This window comes from Callithrix jacchus, chromosome 4, assembly GCF_049354715.1.
Source record: "Callithrix jacchus isolate 240 chromosome 4, calJac240_pri, whole genome shotgun sequence".
NCBI classification, from domain to species: Eukaryota; Metazoa; Chordata; class Mammalia; order Primates; family Cebidae; genus Callithrix; species Callithrix jacchus.
The window spans coordinates 50628347-50649970 of record NC_133505.1 but is presented as its reverse complement, the minus strand read 5'-3'; the positions used below and the strand labels follow the sequence as shown (position 1 = coordinate 50649970).

The following is a 21624-nucleotide window of genomic DNA, read 5'->3' as shown; positions in this document are numbered from 1 at the left end:
CAAACAAATGGAGATGCTTTTTGGTGACTCCACACTGAGGCTGGTTCTGGGTATAAGAGCCCAGGAGTTACCCAGGGTGGCAGGGATCTCATGCCTCAAAGTTCTCCAAGAAAGAAGCCCCTGTCTTGTGCCCAAGTGTTTGGAGCACTCGAGTGGGTTGTGATAAGGTCCAGGGTATAAGAGGCCACACCTTGTGCCCTTTTGGTGTGGGTGGTGGGAGGAAACATGATGTGGAGACAGGAGGGTGCAGGGACGGGTGGCATTGGCATATATGCATGCCCTGCAATAGGCTCTTCTCTTTTGACATCCTTGTCATCTTTCATGGACCAGTTCAAGCCTCAGTTCTTCTAAGCAGCCTTCCTGGACTACTCCAGCGGGTGCTGACCACCCTTCCTCTGAATTCTTCCTGTGTGTTCTAGTGACAGTAGTCACTGTTCTGAAGTTAGCTACCCAGGGCCTGCCACCTCCAATCATATAAGCCTTGTCTTCCTGATGAGACCCCTGATCTTCTGTGGTAGAAATAAGACTCATACATTTTTTTTTTGAGATGGAGTCTTGCTCTGACAGCCAGGCTGCAGTAGTTCCATCTTGGCTCACTCCAATCTCTGCCTCCCAGGTTCAAGCAATTCTCCTGCCTCAGTCTCCCTAGTAGCTGAGACTGCAAATATATGCCACCATGCCTGGCTACTTTTTTTTGTATTTTAAGTAAAGATGGGTTTTCACTATGTTGGCCAGGCTGGTCTTGAACTCCTGACTTCAGGTGATCCACCCACCTTGGCCTCCTAAAGTGCTGGAATAACAGGTGTGAGCTACCGCACCTGGCCAATTTTTTTTTTTTTTTGAGACAGAGTTTCACTCTTGTTGCCCGGGTTGGAGTGCGGTGGTGCATTCTCGGCTTATTGCAACCTCCATCTCCCGGGTTCAAGTGATTCTCCTGCCTCAGCTCCCCGAGTAGCTGGGATTACAGGCATGTGCCACCACACCCAGCTAATTTTGTATTTTTAGTGAAGACGGGGTTTCACCATGTTGGCCAGGATGTTCTCGCTCTCCTGACCTTGTGATCTGCCCACCTCGGCCTCCCAAAGTGCTGGGATTATAGGCCTGAGCAACTGCACCCAGCCAAGACTCATAATTTTCTTATACTCACATGTCCTCCAACCCCTAGCACAGTACTGGACCACTAGGAGGTCCTCCAGAAATCCTCCTTGAATGCACAGGAATTGGTTCCAGGAGTGCCACGGTAGTGGATGGGGTGGGACAGAGTTGATCGCAGGTGTGTCTCTAACCAAAACACCTGGGAAACAGGTGTTTTTAAAAATGGCACTGTTCAGGGCCAGGCGCAGTGGCTCACACCTGTAATCCTAGCACTTTGGGAGGCCGAGATGGGTGGATTACCTGAGGTCAGGAGTTCAAAACCAGCCTGGCCATTATGATGAAACCCCATCTTAAAAAAAAAAAAAAAAGGCACTGTCCCCCGTCTCCACCTCTCCCCTCCCCACCACCACATCTGTTCTTCAGTCTTCTTCATCTAGTACCTGGAAAACAGTGACCTCACAGCCACAAGCCCTGAAGGCCTGCCTTACCTTGTCCATTGAAGCCAAAGCAAGTCAGGGGACTTTTCAGAAATGTCAATGTCATGAAAAACAAACGAATGAAAGCAGGGACTGTTAAGCTGGGTATGGTGGTAGGCCTGCAGTTCCAGCTACTGGGGAAGCTGACACCAGAGGGTTGCTTGAGCACAGGAGTTCAAGTCCAGCCTGGGCAGCATAATCAGACCCCCTTCTTTTAAAGAAAAAACAGGGGACTGTTAAACTAAGAAATTAAGGTGACATGACAAGCAAAGGTAAGGTGTGAATCTCAGTTGGACTGTGGATTGAAAAAACAAACAGGGCCGGGCTCGGTGGCTCATGCCTGTAATCCCAGCATTTTGGGACCCAAGGCGGGCAGATCACTAGATCAAGATATCGAGATCATCCTGGCCAACATGTCTCTACAAAAAATACAAAAATCAGCTGGATATGGTGGCACATGCCTGTAATCCCAGCTGCTCAGGAGGCTGAGGCAGGAGAATCCCCTGAACCAGGGAGTTGGAGGTTGCAGTAAGCCTAGATTGCCCCACTGTACTCCAGCCTGGTGACAGAGCGAGACTCTGTCAAAAAAAGAAAAGAAAAAAGTCCGGGCGTGGTGGCTCACGCCTGTAATCCCAACACTTTGGGAGGCTGAGGCGGGTGGATCACCTGAGGTCAGGAGTTCGAGACCAGCCTGATGAATACGGTGAAACCCTGTTTTAAAAAAAAAAAGAAAATAAAAAAGGGCTGGGCATAGTGGCTCACGCCTGTAATCCCAGCACTTTGGGAGGCCGAGGTGGGCAGATCACAAGGTCAAGAGATGAAGACTATCCTGGCCAACATGGCGGAAACCTCATCTCTGCTAAAAATATAAAAATTGGCCGGACGTGTTGGCTCATGCCTGTAGTACCAGCTACTCAGGAGGCTGAGGCAGGAGAATCAATTGAACCCGGGAGGCCAAGGTTGTAGTGAGCCGAGATTGTGCCACTGCATGCCAGCCTGGTAACAGAGGGAGACTCCATCTCAAAAAAAAAAAAAAGAAAAGAAAAGAAAAAAGAAGCAGGCTGGGCACAGCACTTTGGGAGGGGATCACTTGAGGTCAGGAGTTTGAGATCAACCTGGCCAACATGGTGAAACTCTGTCTCTACCAAAAATACAAAAATTAGCTGGGCATGGTGGTGGGTGCCTGTAGTCCCAGCTACTCAGGAGGCTGAGGCGGGAGAATAGCTTGAACCTGGGAGGTTGAGATTGCAGTAAGCCAAGATCCCGCCCCTGCACTCCAGCCTGGCAACAGAGTCAGACTTTGTCTCAAAAAAAAGAAAAAAGAAACAAAAAAACTAAAATGACATTTGAGGGGATAACTGGGAAATTCTTCTTTTTTTTTTTTTTGAGATGGAATTTCACTCCTGTTGCCCAGGCTGGAGGGCAATGGCTCACTGCAACCTCTGCCTCCTAGGTAAAAGTGATTTTCCTGTCTCAGCCCCCAAGTTGCTCAGATTACAGGCTTGCACCACCATGCCCGGCTAATTTTTTTATATTTAGTAGAGACTGGATTTCACCATGTTAGTCAGGCTGGTTGAGAACTCCTGAGAACTCCTGAGGCATGAGAATATAGAGTGTGTGTAAGATGATAATAGTGTATCAGTGTTAGATTTCCTTTTTCTTTTTTTTTAAGTCAGAATGTCACTCTCTTGCCCAGGCTGGAGTGCAGAAAAGTTCTTAAAGGACCACTGCTTGTCTTCCTGGAGAGTGAACTGAACCCTAAGTGGGCTCCACCCACTTTACCTTTTTTTTTTGAGGTAGAGTTGCCCAGGCTGGAGTGCAATGGCACCATCTTGGCTCATCAAAACTTTCACCTCCTGGGTTCAAGCGATTCTCCAGCCTCAGCCTCCTGAGTAGCTGGGATTATAGGTGTGCCACCACCACACCTGGCTAATTTTTGTATCTTTAGTAGAGACGGGGTTTCACCATGTTGGCCAGGCTGGTCTCGAACTCCCGGACTCAGGTGAGTGCCTGCCTCGGCCTCTCAAGGTGCTGGGATTACTGGCGTGAGCCACCACGCCCAGCCCCACGTTAGGTTTTTAAACATTATATTCTCTTAACTTCACAGAAAAAAAAAAAAAAGAATGTGGACCAGGTGCGGTGGCTCATGTCTGTACTCCCAGCACTTTGGGAGGCTGAGGCCGGCGGATCACGACGTCAGGAGTTCGAGACCAGCCTGACCAACATGGTGAAATCCTGTCTCTACTAAAAATACAAAAATTAGCTGGACATGGTGGCGCAAGCCTGTAGTCCCAGTTACTCGGAAGGCCTAGGCAGGAGAATCGCTTGAACCCAGGAGGCGGAGGTTGCAGTGAGCCGAGATCACACCACTGCACTCCAGCCGGGGCGAAAGAGTGAGACTCTGTCTTAGAAAAAAAAAAGAAGAAGAATGTGATGTACAAAGAATGCCAAGATTTCGTCATCTCACATTCTCTTGGGAGCCCTGTCAGTGAGGATGTTTCCACCGTCGTCATTAGATTGGTATACTAGTTTGTCATTTCCTTGCTTTTCCCAGCTTACTTTTCTCATGAGGGCACTTTCTGATGCCCCCCAAAGCCTCAGGCCCCACATTTTTGAGGGCCTATAGGATGCCGTGGCGTGCTCGCTTTGGCCATCCATGTCCCTCGTGATGGACACTAGAGCTGTCACCGAAGTGCGCACACCGACCTGCTCACGAACCGAACCGCCTTGAGAGGCAGGGAACTCATCCGCCTCCTTCCCGGGCCCAGGGAGAAGTGGGGTGGAGGAGGCGGGCCGGGAGGGAACCTGGGGGAGGGGGTGGCCCGTCTCCCAGGCTGGGCGTGGGCCGGGCGAGGTCCCCAGCCCACCGGGCCGTGCCAACAATGGCCTGCTGTAGAAGGAGGCAAGAAGGAATGCGGCCTGGGGAGTTGGGCGGCGGCGGGGCGGGGCCGGGCCGGGAGGCTGCGTCTTACCTGGCCAGGTAGCTCGCATTTCCCGGCGAGCGGCGGCGCCCGCAGCACCTGTCGCCCCGTGCGCGGGCGGGGAGGACGACGGGGTACATGGCCTGGTAGAGTCCCCTGGAGAGACCGCGCGGCGTTCAGTCCCGGGCCGGGCAGGGCGACGGAGGCAAGGTCCTTCCCCGGCGCCCGCGCGGGCTGCGGCAGCATGAAAAAGAACCAGACGGTGCAGGGCACCTTCAGCAAACTCTTCGGGAAGAAGCACGCCACCAGCCCCAGCACCTCCCTCTACGCCACCAACCCGCCCTGGATCTTCACCCAAGAGGCCCCGGAGGAGGGGTCCAGGGGCTTCGGTGAGTGCGCGGGAGACGCGGGCGCTGGGGCAGGGCGGGCGGCGCCGTCTCCTGGAGGCGCGGAGGGGAGGGACACGTTGGAACCTGCGGACTGGCGGAGAGCAGCCGCTGGGCCGGGGAGGAGGCGCCGGACCAGGGTGTCTGGGAAGGGCCGTGCGGTGAGAGAGGTGGGGGAAAGAGGGGCATTCTGTCTCCACCGGGAGGTAAGAGAACTTTGCCGCCCGCACCTCTGACCCCAGGCTCTCTTCGGAGGTGTTCATTTCTCCCGCTTGGTGGATCCTGTGCTTGTGTTACTGTTAGCGGGAAGTCTTCGGGAAGTTTGCGGTATCTGCCCCCCACCCCACCCCTACACTCCCTTTCTGGCCGAAGCAGAAGTGTTCCTGGAGAACTTGGGGCTAAGGGACGGTCTCCTCCCTCACCCCTTGCACACACTCTGTTTCCCCAGCCCACGTGGCAGGGAGGGGGCTGCTATCTGGGTGCTCCACTTGGCTCTGGCTATGTGAGGCCCAGACAAAACCAACAGGCGCAGCTGCTACCAGGTTACCAGCCTGTTTGTGACACCAAGTCACTTATTGGGGCCACAGGCTCCTGCCAGTCAACCTGGGGCCTGGGCTGTCTATGGGCTGAGACCCAGGAGCCAGAAATGGGACAGTGGAGGCCAAGGAACCCTCTCCCTGACTGCCAGCTGCCTACCCCAGAATCAGACTTGTGTGTTTCTGCAGGCTTAAAAGCACCACCGTGGCCCATCCCCAGGCTCTGGCTGTGGGTCACCTTATCATTGCATCGTTTTGCAATTTGCATTCTCTATAACTGGGGGAAGCCAGCAGCTGGAGACAGAAAGCCATTTCTTGTGTGTGACATGTGGCTCTGGAACTCCTGGGTGTGTGAGTGGCTTCTGGGCCCAAGGAACGTCACCCATCACTGCTTTAGCTTGCCTGCATTCACTGCCACCACATTATCTTCACTGATCTTTCTAGCCACTGTGCTGGGACCCACAGTGGATGTCACAGCCTTGGCGCCTGCTGTTGGACTCAGGTTGCCACAGCTAGGATACAAGGCACCACGGATAGGAGTGGGATAGACAAGGTGTCACCTCTTCCTGGCACACGGATCTCAGATCACAGGGTGAACAGAACTAACCATATGCCATTTAGCCCTTTCTGAGCCTTTGCTATAAAACATTATTAAATCACTGCATAAAAGCAGAGAAGAGAAACAATCTCTGAGTGGAACCAGCATACGAGCTGAGAGGAAAGGGCATTCCTGGCAAAACAAACAGTAGAGGCAAAGACGAGGGGGAGACGGTGAGCAGAGGCACGGGTGTAGGCACTCCCAGACACAGGCGTGTGGGCAAGTGCCTGAGAGCCCGAACACTTCTTTCCGTCGCAACGGAAACACCATGGAACGAGCATTTATCTATCCCTTCTTAGGTGCAAGGTGACATTCTAAAATCTTCATGTTGCTGATTCGTTGAAATCTCATCTGGAGTCAGGTGCCATGATTATCATTCCTGTTTGACAGATGTGGAGACTGAGGTGCGGGGAGGTTAAGTAATATGCCCAAGATCACACAGCTTTCAATGCTGGAGGCGAGATTTTTCAAAGTCCACAATTTAATGATTTTTAGTAGACTGTTTACAGAGTTGTGCAACTATCAACACTATCTGGTTTTAGAACATTTCCAGGACCTCCAAAATCTCCCTTGTGAGGCAAAACCAACATTTGAACCCAGGCAGTCAGGCTCCAGCAATCACACTCTGTTTTTTTTTTTTTCCCAGAGTCTGGTTCTGTCACCAGTCTGGAGCTCAGCTCACTGCATTCTCCGCCTCCCAGGTCCAAGCAATTCTCCTGCCTCAGCCTCCCAAGTAGCTGGGATTACAGGCATGTGCCACCACATCTGGCTAATTATTATATTTTTAGTAGAGACAGGGTTTCACCATGTTGGGCCAGGATGGTCTCCTGACCTTGTGATCTGCCCACCTTGGACTCCCAAAGTGCTGGGATTACAGGGATGAGCCACCATCCCTGGCCAGAGATCACACTCTCAGTGGATGTGCTAAATTAACTCTGCAGATGATGGCAATTCAAGGGTGAATTTTACTTGAGGGGCATCTGCCTAGAAAATACCTCATACACACACATACAACATCCCCTCAGGCCCCCCCGCCACACCCTTCTTCCCCCAAGGGGAGACCTCAGCCATGCCTCTCAGCCACTTCTGCATTTTGCCTGGGCTGAGCAGGCTGCTAGTTGGCATCAGCACCTCTGGTGAGAGAAGAGAGCCTGGTGCCCTGTCGCCTCCAGCCAACTGTTGCCCTCATCAGCCTGGGCAGAGCTGATTTTTTTTTTTAATGCAAAGGACAGCTCCTCCCATTCCTCAAGGCAGGGCAGGGCCTCCAGCTGACTCAGCCTGATCTTGCCTGCACACAGAGGGGTGGAAAACATCATGCATCCAGCAGAATGGCACCCCAGTGTTTCCGGGGTGTTCCCTGGGGTGTCACTGGGCGTGGCAGAGGTCCTCCTTCCTGCTCTTCGTGGAGTTAGGAAGAGGAGGGACGAAGGTTGGGGATTCTGCAATGGGATGCAGATGCAGCCCTATCTTGGCATCCTGTCTCTGTCAACTCGTGGGGCTAAGCACTCTCTGGGCCTCCATTTTTTCTTTTATTAAAGGGGATAGTGTCCAGGCTGCCTGCAGGGTAAGTGCCTGAAGCGGTATTTTTGGCAGTGCTTTGAAGAGCATTAAAACGAAAAGCTCTAAATCAGGGTGTTCAATCTTTTGGCTTCCCTGGGTCACACTGGAATTGTCTTGGGCCTCACATAAAATACACTGACACTTATGATAGCCGATGAGCTAAAAAACAAAACAAAACAACGCAAAAAAAACCCTCATAATATTTTAAGAAAGTTCACAAATTTGTGTTGGGCTGTGGGTTGGACAAGCTTGCTCTAAAGCAAGGATTGGCAAACTACAGTCCTGGCTCCATTTCGGCCCATGGCCTGCTTTGGGGAATAAAGTTTTTGTTTTCTTGGTTTTTTTGAGATGGAGTCTCGCTTTCTCACCAGGCTGGATTGCAGTGGTGAAATCTCGGCGCAGTGCAACCTCTGCCTCCTGGGTTCAAGTGATTCTCCTGCCTCAGCCTCCCGAGTAGCTGGGACTACAGGCACGCACCACCAAGTCCAGCTATTTTTGTGTTTTTAGTAGAGATGGGGTTTCACCATGTTGGCCAGGATGGTCTTGGTCTTTTGACCTCATGATCCACCCACCTCGGCCTCCCAAAGTGCCAGGATTACAGGCGTGAGCCACCGCGCCCGGCCGAGAATAAAGTTTTATTAGAACATAGCCAACTATGCCCCTCATTTACATATGGTCTATGGCTAGAGTTGAGTAGTTACAAAAGAGACCTTATGGCCTGCAAAGGCTAAAATATTGACTCTTTGGCCCTGTACAGAGAAAGTTTACTGCCCCCTGCTCTAAGGCATGATTTATTATTGTGAAATCATTCCCAGCATGGAGCACTTCCTGCCCCTGCCTGCTTCAGCGCCTCTTCCTAACACTGCTGTAGACGAGAGGAAACCGAGCCATGAAAAGGCTATTTTAAAGTCTCAGAGAGTGGGATTAGAGTTCCATAGGGCCCCTGAGTCTGTGACATTCTCCTCGAGCCTGGGGCGAGATGCTTGTGATATCCAGCCCTTGGAGAACAGGTGGTAGAATGGAAAGGAGGAACTCAGTGTAGGGATGTATAAGGGAATGAAGGAGTAATCAACCGTTTGCTCTCTGGTTGCAGCCATGTAAAAATCTGTTTGCACAAGAGTAGGCTGGGTACAGCGGGTAACATGCTAACAGTCATGTGAGGGTGGTGACGAGCAAATTTTTCTTTACAGAATTTCTCTAACATGTATTCAGTAATTAGGAGGGCTTCACTGAATACATTTGCAATCCTAACAAGGTCTTCTGCCTGCTCCCAGACCAAGCAAGGCTACTCGATTGTGTGTATGTGTGTGTGTGTGTTTTTTTTTAATGCATGAGAAAGCAGAGATGTGGATCCCAAGATAAGGGATTGGGCTGCTACTGGAGACAAAGCTGCCAGTCACTCAGGACTCCTCCCTTGCGTCTTAGATTAACTGAGCCAAGATTCTTTATCACTGCTGCACCCGCCACCAGCAATGAGACACCCTTGTTTTCTTGAGGACTCTTTCCTGCACTATTCCTCTAAATGGGACAGCTCACAGCTCTCAGACATTTATCTGAAATGCATATTCTGGGCCAGGCACAGTGGCTTACACCTGTAATCCCAGCACTTTGGAAGGCTGAGGCAGGTGGATCATATGAGTTCAGGAGTTCCAGACCAGCCTGGGCAACATGGCGAGACCCCGTCATTTCTACTAAAAATACAAAAATTAGCCAGGCTTGGTGGCATGCGCCTGAGCTCCAGCTACTCAGGAGGCTGAGTCGGGAGGATTGCTCGAGTTCAGGAGACAGAGGCTGCAGTAGACCGAGATTGTGCTACTGCATTCCAGCCTTGGTGGCAGAGCGAGACCCTGTTTCAAAACAAAAACCAAAAACCAAAACAACCCCTAGCACTTTGGGAGGCCAAGGCAGGAGGATTGAGCGTGGGAGATAGAGGCTGTAGTGAGCTATGATAGTGCCACTACACTCCAGAGCAAGATCCTGTCCCCCATCAAAAAAATTAATTAATTAAATTGATTAATTAAATAACTAGAGTCCCACCTCAAGCACAGGAGGTCAGAATCTCTAGTCTAGGGTTTGGGGCTCTGGGTTGTTTTTGAGATGAAATCTTGCTCCGTTGCCAGGCTAGAGTGCAGTGGCACAATCTCAACTCACTGCAACCTCTACCTCTTGGGTTCAAGTGATTCTCCTGCCTCAGCCTCTCAAGTAGCTGGGACTACAGGCACACACCAGACCCAGCTAACTTTTGTTGTTGTTGTTGTTGTTGTTTTGAGACAGAGTCTTGCTCTGTCGCCAGGCACCAGGCTGGAGTACAGTGGTGCAATCTCAGCTCACCGCAATCTCCGCCTCCTGGGTTCAAGCAATTCTTCTGCCTCAGCCTCCCTAGTAGCTGGGACTACAGGAGCATGCCACCACGCCCAGCTAATTTTTGTATTTTTTTGTAGAGACGGGGTTTCACCATGTTGGCCAGGATGGTCTCGATCTCTTGACCTCGTGATCTGCCTGCCTCAGCCTCCCAAAGTGCTGGGTTTACAGGCATGAGCCACTGCACCTGGCCAACTTTTGTATTTTTAGTAAAGACAGGGTTTCACCATGTTGGCTAGGATGGTCTCTATCTCTTGACCTCGTGATTCGCCCACCTCTTCCCAAAGTGCTGGGATTACAGGCGTGAGCCATCACGGCCGGCCTTTGGGCTCTGGGTTTTTAACTAGCCCCAGGGGAATTGTTTTGTGCAGGAAGATATGAGAATCCTGGTGTTTCCTTTCCCACATGAAGCAAGGCTATTCTCTTTCCCTTTAAGACTCCCTGCAGGGCACATGGTAGGTTCTACATAAACATGGAAAGAATGTGGCCAGTTCCTTATCGGGAGGACCCTAGTGCTGCCTGGTGTGGCTGCAGGTTCTGGTATTCCTGTTCCCTGGGACTTCTGACCCTGTGCTTCAGGCCCAGCTAACGGGTGGGAAACTCCCACCTCCTACCCTGGGAACCAGGAGCTGAGCACATATTTCCGCCCAGGGCCAGGCTGGCACCAGCCTACCAACCTTTATTTACTCCTGTCCCCTGGAGGTGTGCTGAGGTTTGCTGTCAGTCCAGTGCACACATATACACCCACTGCTGCCCCATTATATAAGCTTCTCCTGTCACTCTAGTTCAACTCCAGAAAGCCTTGACCCCTACAGACCAGCTACACGGTGCCCCTTCTCTCCTAGCCAATAGAGTAATGACAGTAATATAATCATTATCACCAGGCTCTGGACTAAAAGCTGTGTATGTCTTCTCAACTGAGAAAACAGACTCAGAAGGAAGGCTCAGATCGGTGAAATGACTCAGTTTTTCCCATCCAGGGTAGCTCAAACATCAAAGCGCTCCAGTCATCTGGAATCTTGTGAAGATTAGATTTGTTTCAGTCAATGGAGGGAGAGTCAGCATGTCTCACAAGTTCTGGGGTCTGCACACTGAGCGGCGAGTCCTGGCTAGGAAGCAGAGGGCCCTGTTCCCTGTGCTCCTTCCCCTTAGTCCTCACTTGTGGGGCTGTGGGGGACAGTACCCAAGATTCCTCCTTTTCTACTTCTTCTCTACTCTGTAGCTGCCTGTCCCTCCTCCCCTCCACCCCAGCCCAACCTTCAGCTTCCCCTCTGCCCTTGGACAAAGGCCTCTCTCTGGTCCTCAGGACAGGCCAGCTGGGACTTGTTGGGACAGACTGGCCTTTTTAGGCTCCTGTCATGTGGACATGCTAATTAGCAAGGAAAGGCCTTGTTAATGCCATTTGTGAGTTACATTCACATGGGGCTGCCCCCACTGCTTCCCTGAAAGGCAGGGGCTCCCCTAGTGGCCGATGATTGGACGCTGCACTTCATACCTCACTGTACAGAACCCCCATTCTATGTCCCCAGTGATGTAGAAGTAGGAAGAGGTCAGTTTTGGGGTTCTGGGTTACTCTCAGTCAAGGCAAAAACTCCCCAAGTAAGGCCTCACTCCTAAGCCCCAGGAATCCAATTAAACCTGTAGCCAGTGCTCCTGATGTCATTTAGGGGCTGGCTCCTGTCCACAACCCTCCTCCCACTTCAGGTAGCTTCCTTCCCTCTCCTGATTTTGTGAGACTTCCTGAAAAGGATCATCCTCATTTTATGGGGAAACTGAGCCTGACAAAGTGCTCAATGTCTTCAGGCATTACATGGATGTGAATCCAGATATGACTCCTAGGTCTATTTCCTCTCCTCCATACCTTACCAACTTTCTAGTCTCATTCAGGAAAAACCAGAGATGGAGGGGAGAGACGCTGGATCCGTACATTCCTTCCCTGCTGTGCTGGCTTCCCTGACCCGAGGGAATCAGATTCTACAGTCAGGCTGCCTGGGCTGGAATCCTGGCCCCTTTGACTCACCAGCAATGGGACCTTGGGCAAGGGACATAACCTCTCAGCCTCCGTTTCCTCACCTGCAAATTGGGAATAATAAGGGTACTTCCCCCATGGGGTGGTGAGGACTTAGAATAGTGCCTCGCTCATAACACAGGCTTAATAGATGTTAGACATTTCAGTATTTAATTAATCAAATTAATTTTCCCTCTAGTTTGGACCTAGCTAGAATTTGGGGAAAGCGCTAAATAACTGTCCGAGAATCTTTCTGATCTTAGCCTTCATGGAGATCCATGAGTGGCTTCCAGGCAGTGGGAGGAAGAACATTTCTTCCAACCCTGAACTTTGTGAGCAAATAAATGCAGAAGACTCAGTAAGACTCCTCCCCTGCGGGAGCAGGAAGAAAAGAAGGGCTGCTCGTCCTACGGCAATGTGTACCTAGCTCTCAGCTTGCCCAGAGCTGGCCCACCCACCACATTTAACACATACCCCAGCCCAGGCTGAGAGAGCCAGGTTTGCCTTTTGGGGACAGGCAGGGAGCCGCCTGCCATGTGTAAGGCACTGGAAAGTCAGGGGCCCTGTTTGACTTCTGCTTGTCGACCTTGGTCCAGCCCCTCCCACTCTGGGCTGCTGCAAAGAGGGCTGTTGGGAATAGCCCCAGGCATCAGGACTCAGAATGAATGAACCCTGATAAGAAAGCAAAGGGCTGCCTGCCTCCCTCCTGGTGGCTCTCCCCCACGGGGACAGGTGTCACCATGATTTGCAAGTGGCACAGCCCAGCTCAAGCTCACAGCCCAAACTCTTGGTGGAGGGAAATAAGGTGGGGCAGAAAGAGAATGATGATGATGACGACAATAATAACCAGCCCTCCCACTTATTATTATTTATTTTGAGATGGAGTCTCGCTCTGTTGCCCAGGCTGGAGTGCAGTGGCGTGATTCAGCTCACTGCAACCTCTGCCTCCCAGGTTCAAGCGATTCTCCTACCTCAGCCTCATGAGTATCCTGAGTAGCTGGGATTACAGGTTTCCGCCACCATGTCCAGCTAATTTTTGTATCTTTAATAGAAATGGGGTTTCACCATGTTGCCCAGGCTGGTCTTTTTTTCTTTTATTTTCTTTTTTTTTTTTTTTTGAGATGGAGTTTCGCTCTTGACACCCAGGCTGGAGTGCAATGGCGTGATCTCGGTTCACTACAACCTCTGCCTCCTGGGTTCAAGCAATTCTCATGCCTCAACCTCCCAAGTAGAGGGGGTTATAGGTGTCTGCCACCACGCCCAGCTCATTTTTGTATTTTTTTATCTTCTTTTTTCCTTTTTTTCTTTTTTTATTTGAGACAGAGTCTTGCTCTGTTGCTAGGCGCCAGGCTGGAGTGCAGTGGCGCAATCTCAGCTCACTGCAATCTCCGCCTCCTAGGTTCAAGCAATTCTCCTGCCTCCTGAGTAGCTGGGACTACAGGCACACGCCACCACACCCAGCTAATTTTTCTATTTTTTAGTAGAGACGGGGTTTCACCATGTTGGCCAGAATGGTCTCAACCTCTTGACCTCATGATTCGTCCACCTCGGCCTCCCAAAGTGCTGGGATTACCACGTCCAGCCACCACGTCCAGCCTCTTTTCTTTTCTTTTTTTTTTTTTTTTTACTGTCACTCTTAGGATATGTTTAAGTTACTAATTTTTGTATTTTTTTTTTATAAGACGGGGTTTCATCATGTTGGTCAGGCTGGTCTTGAACTCCCAACCTCAGGTGATCCACCAGACTTGGCCTCCAAAGTGCTTGGATTACAGGCATGAGCCACCACTCCCAGCCTAATTTTTGTATTTTTAGTACAGAGAGTTTCATCATGTTGGCCAGGCTCATCCTGAACTCCTGATCTCAGGTGATCTGGCCACCTCAGCTTCCCTGAGTGCTGGGATTACAGCAGTCAGCCACAGCGCCCAGCCAACCCTCCCATTTATTGAGCATGAATATCTGCTAGGCACTGTGCTGATGACTTTTGCACTTTCGCATTCAGCTTCACATCAGCCTGCCCAGCAGGAACCATTGTTCACGTTTACAAAGATAAAGAGACAGCCTCAGAGAGACCTAGTAAGACTCCCAGGATCCCACAGTTAAGCGATAGAGCCAGAACTGGAACCCAAGTTCAGCCGGGCTCTAAATCCATAGCCTTGACCGCACAAGGTTCTGCTGCCTCTCCCATCCGACTGCTGGGTGTTTCTGGCCAGGGCAGAACCTCAGCCATGTTCTCCTCACAGCCCAGGCAGCCTCAGCCACAACTCTGCTGCCCTCAGGCCCATGGCAGAGCCAGGTTCTCCTGAGGGAGAAGGGGCAGGAGGGGAGCCACCTGTACCGAGGTTGAAACCTGGGGTGAAGTCTCCCAAAAACAGGAATTGTTTTTGGAACAGGTTTTTGGATGTTAGATGGTATTAATATTTATGTCAACTCAAATCCCTCAGGGAGTATAAATGAAAGCAAATCCCTACATTCATTTCCCATCCTCCTATGAGGGAGAAATTGTTAGGGAGAAAAATCTAAAGGAATCCTATGCATAATCTTGTCATAAATAGGATTCCATTTGGAGAGAAATTGGGATCGTTTTAAAGATAGGTTTGGGTCAGTGGAGGCAGACTTGGATTTACCCCTGTTTTATCACTGCATTATTTGCATGTGAGTTTGTCAGAACTTCAGTATCTTTTTTTTTTTTTTTGAGACGAAGTCTCGCTCTGTCACCGGGCTGGAGTGCAGTGGTGCGATCTTAGCTCATTGCAACTCCACCTCCCGGGTTCAAGTGATTCTTTTGCCTCAGCCTCCCAAGTAGCTGGGATTATAGGCGTGCACCACCACGCCCAGTTAATTTTTTTTTTTTTTTTTTTAGTAGAGACAGGATTTCACCATGTTGGCCAGGATGATCTTGATCCTCATGATCTGCCCGCCTCAGCCTCCCAAAGTACTGGGATTACAGGTGTCAGCCACCGAGCCCAGCCCAGTTTGTATCTTGACAGGACTGTGGTCCATCTGGGGCTCAGGCCCTGCTGCTGGGGTCTCACAAGGCTTCCTGGCTGCTGGAATTGCCCTGGGGCTCTCCTGAAGTGCTCTCTTTCTGTGGAAGCTTCTGGGTCCGGGGTATCTCCATTCCTTTTCCAGCTTTCTGAATCCCACCTGGATATTCCAGTGCTGCCTGTCTGGTCCGTGCATGTGGCAAGCATAAAACCTCTGAGATCCCTAGGGAACTTTCCAGAAAAAAGGCAGACATCGAGGGAGTTTGCAAGTTTCAGAGTGGATGAGACTCGGGGCCAGGCCCCTTTCTCATTACAGTCTTGTTCCGAGAGCAAATCATCCAGCCTCCTCTCCAAGCACCCCCTTCACCTCCTCCTCACCCCTCCTTCCTCAAGGGACACCAGGATGTCCCTAGCCCTCCTTTACCTCCTCAACTGAGGAGGGAGCTGCTTCTCAGGAACGCCCCAGCAACCCTGACCTGCGATCTGAGCAAAGTTCAGCACTTCCATAGGAAACTCCCCGAGGTTGAGCGCTGTTGTCTTTCTGTTTTAGTTTTCGGCCTTGTCCTTGAGGCTGGGAAGGTCCCAGCCCTGACCTTGAATACTTTGAGGGTCTAGTTGATGGAAATGGACACAAGGCCTCACCTCATGCTGTGTCTCCAGCCAGCAGGAGCTGGGCCAGGTCTGAGGGGCCCCGAGAGTTGGCCTGGTTCCAGCCGCACCACCTTTTCTTATTTTCATAACGAATTTACCGTCTCTCAATTCTGTAGGTCAGAACTCTGACACAGGTCTCTGTGGGCTCAATCAACGTGTTGGCAAGACTTTGTTCCTCTCTGGAGGCTCCAGGGGAGTCGGTTTACTTGCCTGTTCCGCCTGCTAGAGGCAGCCCACAGTCCTCGGCCAGCAGCCTCCTTCTACCTTCAAAGCCCCTCTCACAGCGCATCTCTCCGCCTCTGCCTCTGTATCGCCTTTCCCTCTGTGACTCCTAGCCAAACCTCTTAGGACTGGGAAGTCAAATCAGGTTTTCCAGAGGTGCCCCAGGGGGGAGAAGAGCCACCCAGGCCTTCCAACCCAGTCTCAACCACAGCTACTACCCTTTGATGTGTTTTTTTTGTTTTCGTTTGTTTGTTTTGTTTTTTTAAGACGGAGCTTAGCTCTTGTTGCCCAGGCTGGAGTGCAGCGGCATGATCTCGGCTCACCACAACCTCTGCCTCCCTGGTTCAAGCACTTCTCCTGCCTCAGCCTCCCGAGTAGCTGGGATTACAGGCATGTGCCGCCATGCCCTGCTAATTTTGTATTTTTAGTAGAGACAGGGTTTCTCCATGTTGGTCATGCTGGTCTCGAACTCCTGACCTTAGGTGATCCACCTGCCTCAGCCTCCCAAAGTGCTGGGATTACAGGCGTTACCCACTGTGCCTGGCCTCCTTCTATATGTTTTACAGAGGACAATTATATTCTTAGAAAGGGTTTGTCTGCTTAAAACAACCATAAAGCAACCAAAACAACAGTGCCTCAGACTTGGGGCTGAGTCATGGGATCTGTGAGGTGGTTTAAGGAGACTCTGGCTTCAACACTTACTGTGAGGCTTTGGGCAAGTTTTTGAGGCACTGACCTTGTGCCTCAGTTTCCTCAAATGTAAAACAGGGCTAATGACTGTACCAATTTGCGTGGGGCATGGCAGCTCATGCCTGTAATCCCAGCACTCTGAGAGGCCAAGGCAGGCGGATCACCCGAGATCAGGAGTTCAAGACCATCCTGGCCAACATGATGAAACCCCATCTCTACTAAAAATACAAACATTAGCCAGCCGTGTAATCTCAGCTACCTGGGAGACTGAGGCAGGAGAATCACTTGAACCCGGGAGGTGGAGGTTGCAGTGAGCCGAGATTACGCCACTGCAACTCCAGCCTAAGTGATAAAGCAAGACTCCATCTCAAAAAAAAAAAAAGATTAAAAAAAAAAGGTAAGGCCGAGCGTGGTGGCTCACACTTGTAATCCCACCAGCACTTTGGGAGGCCGAGGTGGGCGGATCACTTGAGGTCAGCAGTTCGAGACCAACCTGGCCAACATGGTGAAACCCTGCCTCAAAAAAAAAGGTGCTCACTAAGTTCTACCTTTTACTATTATTACTATTCCAGTTATCATCCTTGCCAGGATGCTCTGATATAGCACTTCTAAAGCTCCTGGACATCCAATAAGAGTAGCCATTAATATGACAGTAACTCAACTGTAGGAAGGAGGCTCCCTAGATCCGAACGTCAGTGCAGAGATGAAATGATTAGAGCCCGTCTAGGCTCATGGCTCTCATACAGCCCCTGTGCAATCCCCACCCCACGTCCAGTCCTGTTAAGGGCCCAGGCAGCCACATCACGTCAAGTCTGGGGCCTTGGCATCCACACAGCACTCTGTAGAGAATGTCCCAGGAGATCCTGGCGTCCACACACAGACTCTTGGTAGTGAGGGGATCAGGGGCTTTAGCGGCGGCTGTTGAGTGTGAGCCACTTTTGTTGTTTCCCATTGCGCCATAGCTTACAGCTCCCCTCCCCTATTCCCCGTCAGATCTTGGTCTGCAGCCTCAGGCATGGAGCCTGGCAACGGAGACTGGGAAATCATGTTTGCCCGGAGTGCACGGGGCAGGGCAGTGCTGGGAACTGAAGTTCCCAGGGACGTGCGGAGCACACAGAGAACCGATGTTTGGGCCCCTCTTGAGAGATGGAGAAGCTTGAGTGTCCCAGCCAGCTTCCTGCCTTGGGAGGGCAGCACACCAAGGACACCACCTTCAGCTGCTGGGGCACTCCCAAGAGCCTCCCTGTCACATCTAAAGCCCAGATGCTCACATGGGGCACTGTGGCTATCAGTGTAGGAATTTGCGATGGATGTAGTCTGATCCCAGGATCTTCCTGACAAGCCCAGTCTCTTTTGGATAAATCATTTGGCTTTCTTGCAATTTTCTCTGGAAGTCATGTACAAGGAGAAAAGTAATCATGATTAGCTCAATGTCCCAGTTAGTAGACTTCTGGCTAACTGGGATTCTGACTTTTCTTCTCTCCTCCCTGGCTATCAAGTAAAGTCCTCCACACCCTGTTATATAGAGAAAAGCTCTCCCTGCTCATGGACCACATAGCAGATGGTCCACGGCGATCCCTACCAAGAGAATGTGAATTTCTTGTCAATGTGTATCAAGGCTCATGAGGGAGTTGAGAAAAGGATGTGATATGATGTGAGTGGCCCCTCTAGCCCTCCCACTGCCAGAGAGCAGCACAGAGCACAGGCCCAGTAACTGGAGGAAGAGGAAGGTCCTTCATATCATCCTCCTATAGAGGACGCAACCATGTTTGCTGAGCACTTACTATGCCCTGGCCACACTCACTCCTCCCAACAGTGCTATACGGCGGCGCTATCATCACTGCTGCTGTACAGAAGGAAAAACTGAGGCCCAGAGAGGTAAAGCCACTTGGGCAGCCAGTGGCAGAGCAGGTCACACTGACCCTACTGTCTGGTTTTTTCTGTTCTGCCCTCAAGGGCACATTAAAGAAAGCCATGCACACAACCATCTGTGGTTTGGTGGTCAGGGAAGTCTTGAGTTAAGGAGTCCAGATGATGGGGTATCGGCCGCTGGGGGCAGCAGGGCCTCATCTGCTCTGTTTGTTTCAGATTAGAAATTCAAACACTTGAGGGGAAAACTGGCTTGCTTGCTTTCCTCCCTCTCTCAGAGACAAGCTTTGGCTGGACCCTTGGCTGGACTCCCTGGTCCTTCCCTAGGACCACTGCTGTGGGGGGAGAAGGCTCAGGACCAGTGAAGGGTGGTGGTTGTGGATTGGGAGAAAGATGGCTGCTGGGGGCCCAGGAACACCATGCCCCTCCCCCGGTGCCATCTCAGTTGGCCCTATTTGCAAACATCTCATCTGTCAGATCTGATTGTTAGAGAAGTTAGAGGCACTTAGCTGAGTCCAACACTGGGGGACGTGCAGGCCCTGGCTTTCCTCACTGGGAGCTGAAGAGCAGATTAAACTCGGGTGGCTGGATGCCTTGGATCTCCAGCTTATGGTGTCCCCTCACTTGTGTTCCCTAGATGGCATCTATTATGGAGACAATCGGTTTAACACAGTGAGTGAGTCAGGAACAGCCACGCTGAAAGCTCGGCCAAGAGTCCGGCCCCTGCTGACCTTCCTTCCGCTGGTGAGTAAGGTTCTGCTCTGAGGTTGGAGGGTCTGCTGTGGGCAGGGACACAGGCCTGCCCCAGCCCAAGTGGACATCAGCTACACCCTCCGTCTCCCCTTCCTGATGTTGACCCGGGGGCCAGGGGTGGGGCACTACTGGAAGGAGGCGAGGCCAAGGCTCACAGCAGGGAGTCTGGGATTAGGGATGTCAGGTCTTTCGGAGCCAAGCCCAAGAAGTAAGGGAGAACTTGTGTGCAGGGGTGATACAGCAGTGGGTGCCCCAAGCTAAGCAGGGTTCATTTTCCACAGTCACTGATGACGTTCTGCTTCCTGCCAGGCCCTGCATTAGGTGCGGGATACAGAGATGACTGGGCCAGCATTGCTGTTCTCAAGGAGCTCCCTGTCCACTGCAGGAGACAAATGTATTTTGCTTAACCCAGTATATTCAAAAGAGCATCATTGCAACATTTAATCAATATACAAAATACTAATAGGCTATTTTACATTCTTTTCTTTTCTTTTCATTTTTTGAGATGGAATTTTGCTCTTGTTGCCCAGGCTGGAGTCCGGTGGCACAATCTTAGCTCACCACAACCTCCGCCTCCCAGGTTCAAGCAATTCTCCTGCCTCAGCCTTCGGAGTAACTGGGATTTACTAGCATGTGCCGCCACCACACCTGGCTAATTTTTGTATTTTTAGTAGAGATGAGGATTCTCCATGTTGGTCAGGCTGGTCTTGAACTCCTGACCTCAGGTGATCTCCCTGCCTCAGCTTCCCACAGTGCTGGGATTACAGGTGTGAGCCACTGCATCCAGCTAACATTCTTTTTTATTTTAAGTCTTAAAAATCTGGTGTACTACCCATATAGCACATCCCGTTTCTGACTGAGACACTTTTAAGTGCCGAATGGCTGTTTGCGGCCAGTGGCTACTGTACAAGACAGCCCAGGTCTATGGTCTAAACCACCAGGCTCCTAGCTCTGAGGCTTGCTCCTATCTGTCAGACCTGGGTCATGGGTGGCATAATGCTGTCACTGGGGTCACGGCATCCTCTTGCCTCCATCACGGTTTGTACTGCCTGGACTGAAAATCCTCTTGCCTGTCTGAGCTCTTGTGGCCCTGTTAGACTTCATGGCACCCCACACATTGGTCCTGGGTCCCTATACCTCCTGTCTAGCACTGCCTGGCACAACTACCTTACTCTCTCCGTCACCATTTTTTTTCTTTCTGCTATGTCCAATCTCAACAATTGGACCTCAAGATTCTTTTTTTTTTTTTTTTGAGACAGAGTTCTGCTCTGTTGCCAAGGCTGGAGTGCAGTGGCATGATCTTGTCTCACTGAGACCTCTGCCTCCTGGGTTCAAGCAATTCTCCTACTTCAGCCTCCCAAGTAGCTGGGACTACAGGTGCCCACGACCACACCTGGCTAATTTTCATATTTTTAGTATAGACAGGTTTCATATTGGCCAGGCTGGTCTTAAACTCCTGACCTTGTGATCCGCCTGCTTGACCTCAAGTGATCCTCCTGCCTCAGCCTCCCAAAGTGCTGGGATTACAGGTGTGAGCCACCGCACCTGGCCCGGACCTCAAGATTCTGGATGGGACAGAGGCAGTCTTACATTCTCCTAGCTGCATCTCTAAGGCCTCTCTGTGGAGGGCTGAGCACACAGATCTCTGGGAATACAACTTTAAATAATCTATTTTCTGCTTATAAAAGCAATTCATAAACATTACAGATAAATACAGAAAGGGCAGCACCACCACCAACGAGGTATAAATCAAGTAAGTCAGCTTTGAATCCTAGCACTTTGGGAGGCCGAGGCAGGAGGATCACTTGAGGTCAAGAGTTCAAGACTAGCCTGGGCAATATAGTGCAAGCCCATCTCTACAAAAAATTAAAAATTAGTCAGGTGTGGTGGTGCGTGACTGTAGTCCCTGCTACTCGGGTGGCTGAGACAGGAGGATTGTTTGAGCTCAGGAGGCTGAGGCTGCAGTGAGCTATGATTGCACTACTGCACTTCAACCTGGGTGACAGAGACCCTGTCTTAAAAACAAAGAAAAAAACAAATGAGTCAGCCCCTAACTTTGTTTCCAGAGAATGCATAAAACTCGGATAGAAGTGATTGCACCCATAAATGCCGGTGAAATCAGTTTGAAATATTCTATTTTTGGAAGTTAATTAGATTCCCTCCTGTCACTTACCCACAACACACATACCCAGATTCACAGCAGTGTGGGCCCAGAGTTGACACACCACTAGCAGTCGGTAAAATACTAAAACATTGATCTGTAAAATGAGAATAAAAAAATAATAACAAATAAAATACTGAGATACAGCTGGGTGTGGTGGCTCATACCTATAATCCCAGCACTTTGGGAGGTCTAGGTGGGCGGATCACAAGGTCAAGGGTTTGAGACCAGCTTGGCCAACATGATGAAACCTCTTCTCCACTAAAAATACAAAAATTAGCTGGGTGTGGTGGTGCATGCCTATAATCCTAACTACTCAGGAGGCTGAGGCAGGAGAATGGCTAGAACTCAGG

At 50.8% G+C, this 21624-nt stretch overlaps 2 protein-coding genes across 2 annotated transcripts in view; one reads left to right on the top strand and one right to left on the bottom strand.

Annotated features, from left to right (window-relative positions):
- Nucleotides 1-4934, bottom strand: part of CIMIP3 (ciliary microtubule inner protein 3) — a 29408-nt gene extending 24474 nt beyond the window's left edge. The window contains exon 1 of the mRNA XM_008994429.5: nucleotides 4544-4934. Within this exon, the coding sequence (XP_008992677.4) occupies nucleotides 4544-4738 (195 nt within the window). The 5' untranslated portion in view covers nucleotides 4739-4934. The remainder of the gene's footprint in view (nucleotides 1-4543) is intronic.
- C4H6orf132 (chromosome 4 C6orf132 homolog) overlaps nucleotides 4559-21624 on the top strand; it is a 40755-nt gene continuing 23689 nt past the window's right edge. Inside the window, exons 1-2 of the mRNA XM_035295633.3 lie at nucleotides 4559-4881; nucleotides 18995-19101. Coding sequence (XP_035151524.3) covers nucleotides 4737-4881; nucleotides 18995-19101 — 252 coding nt within the window. The 5' untranslated portion in view covers nucleotides 4559-4736. The remainder of the gene's footprint in view (nucleotides 4882-18994; nucleotides 19102-21624) is intronic.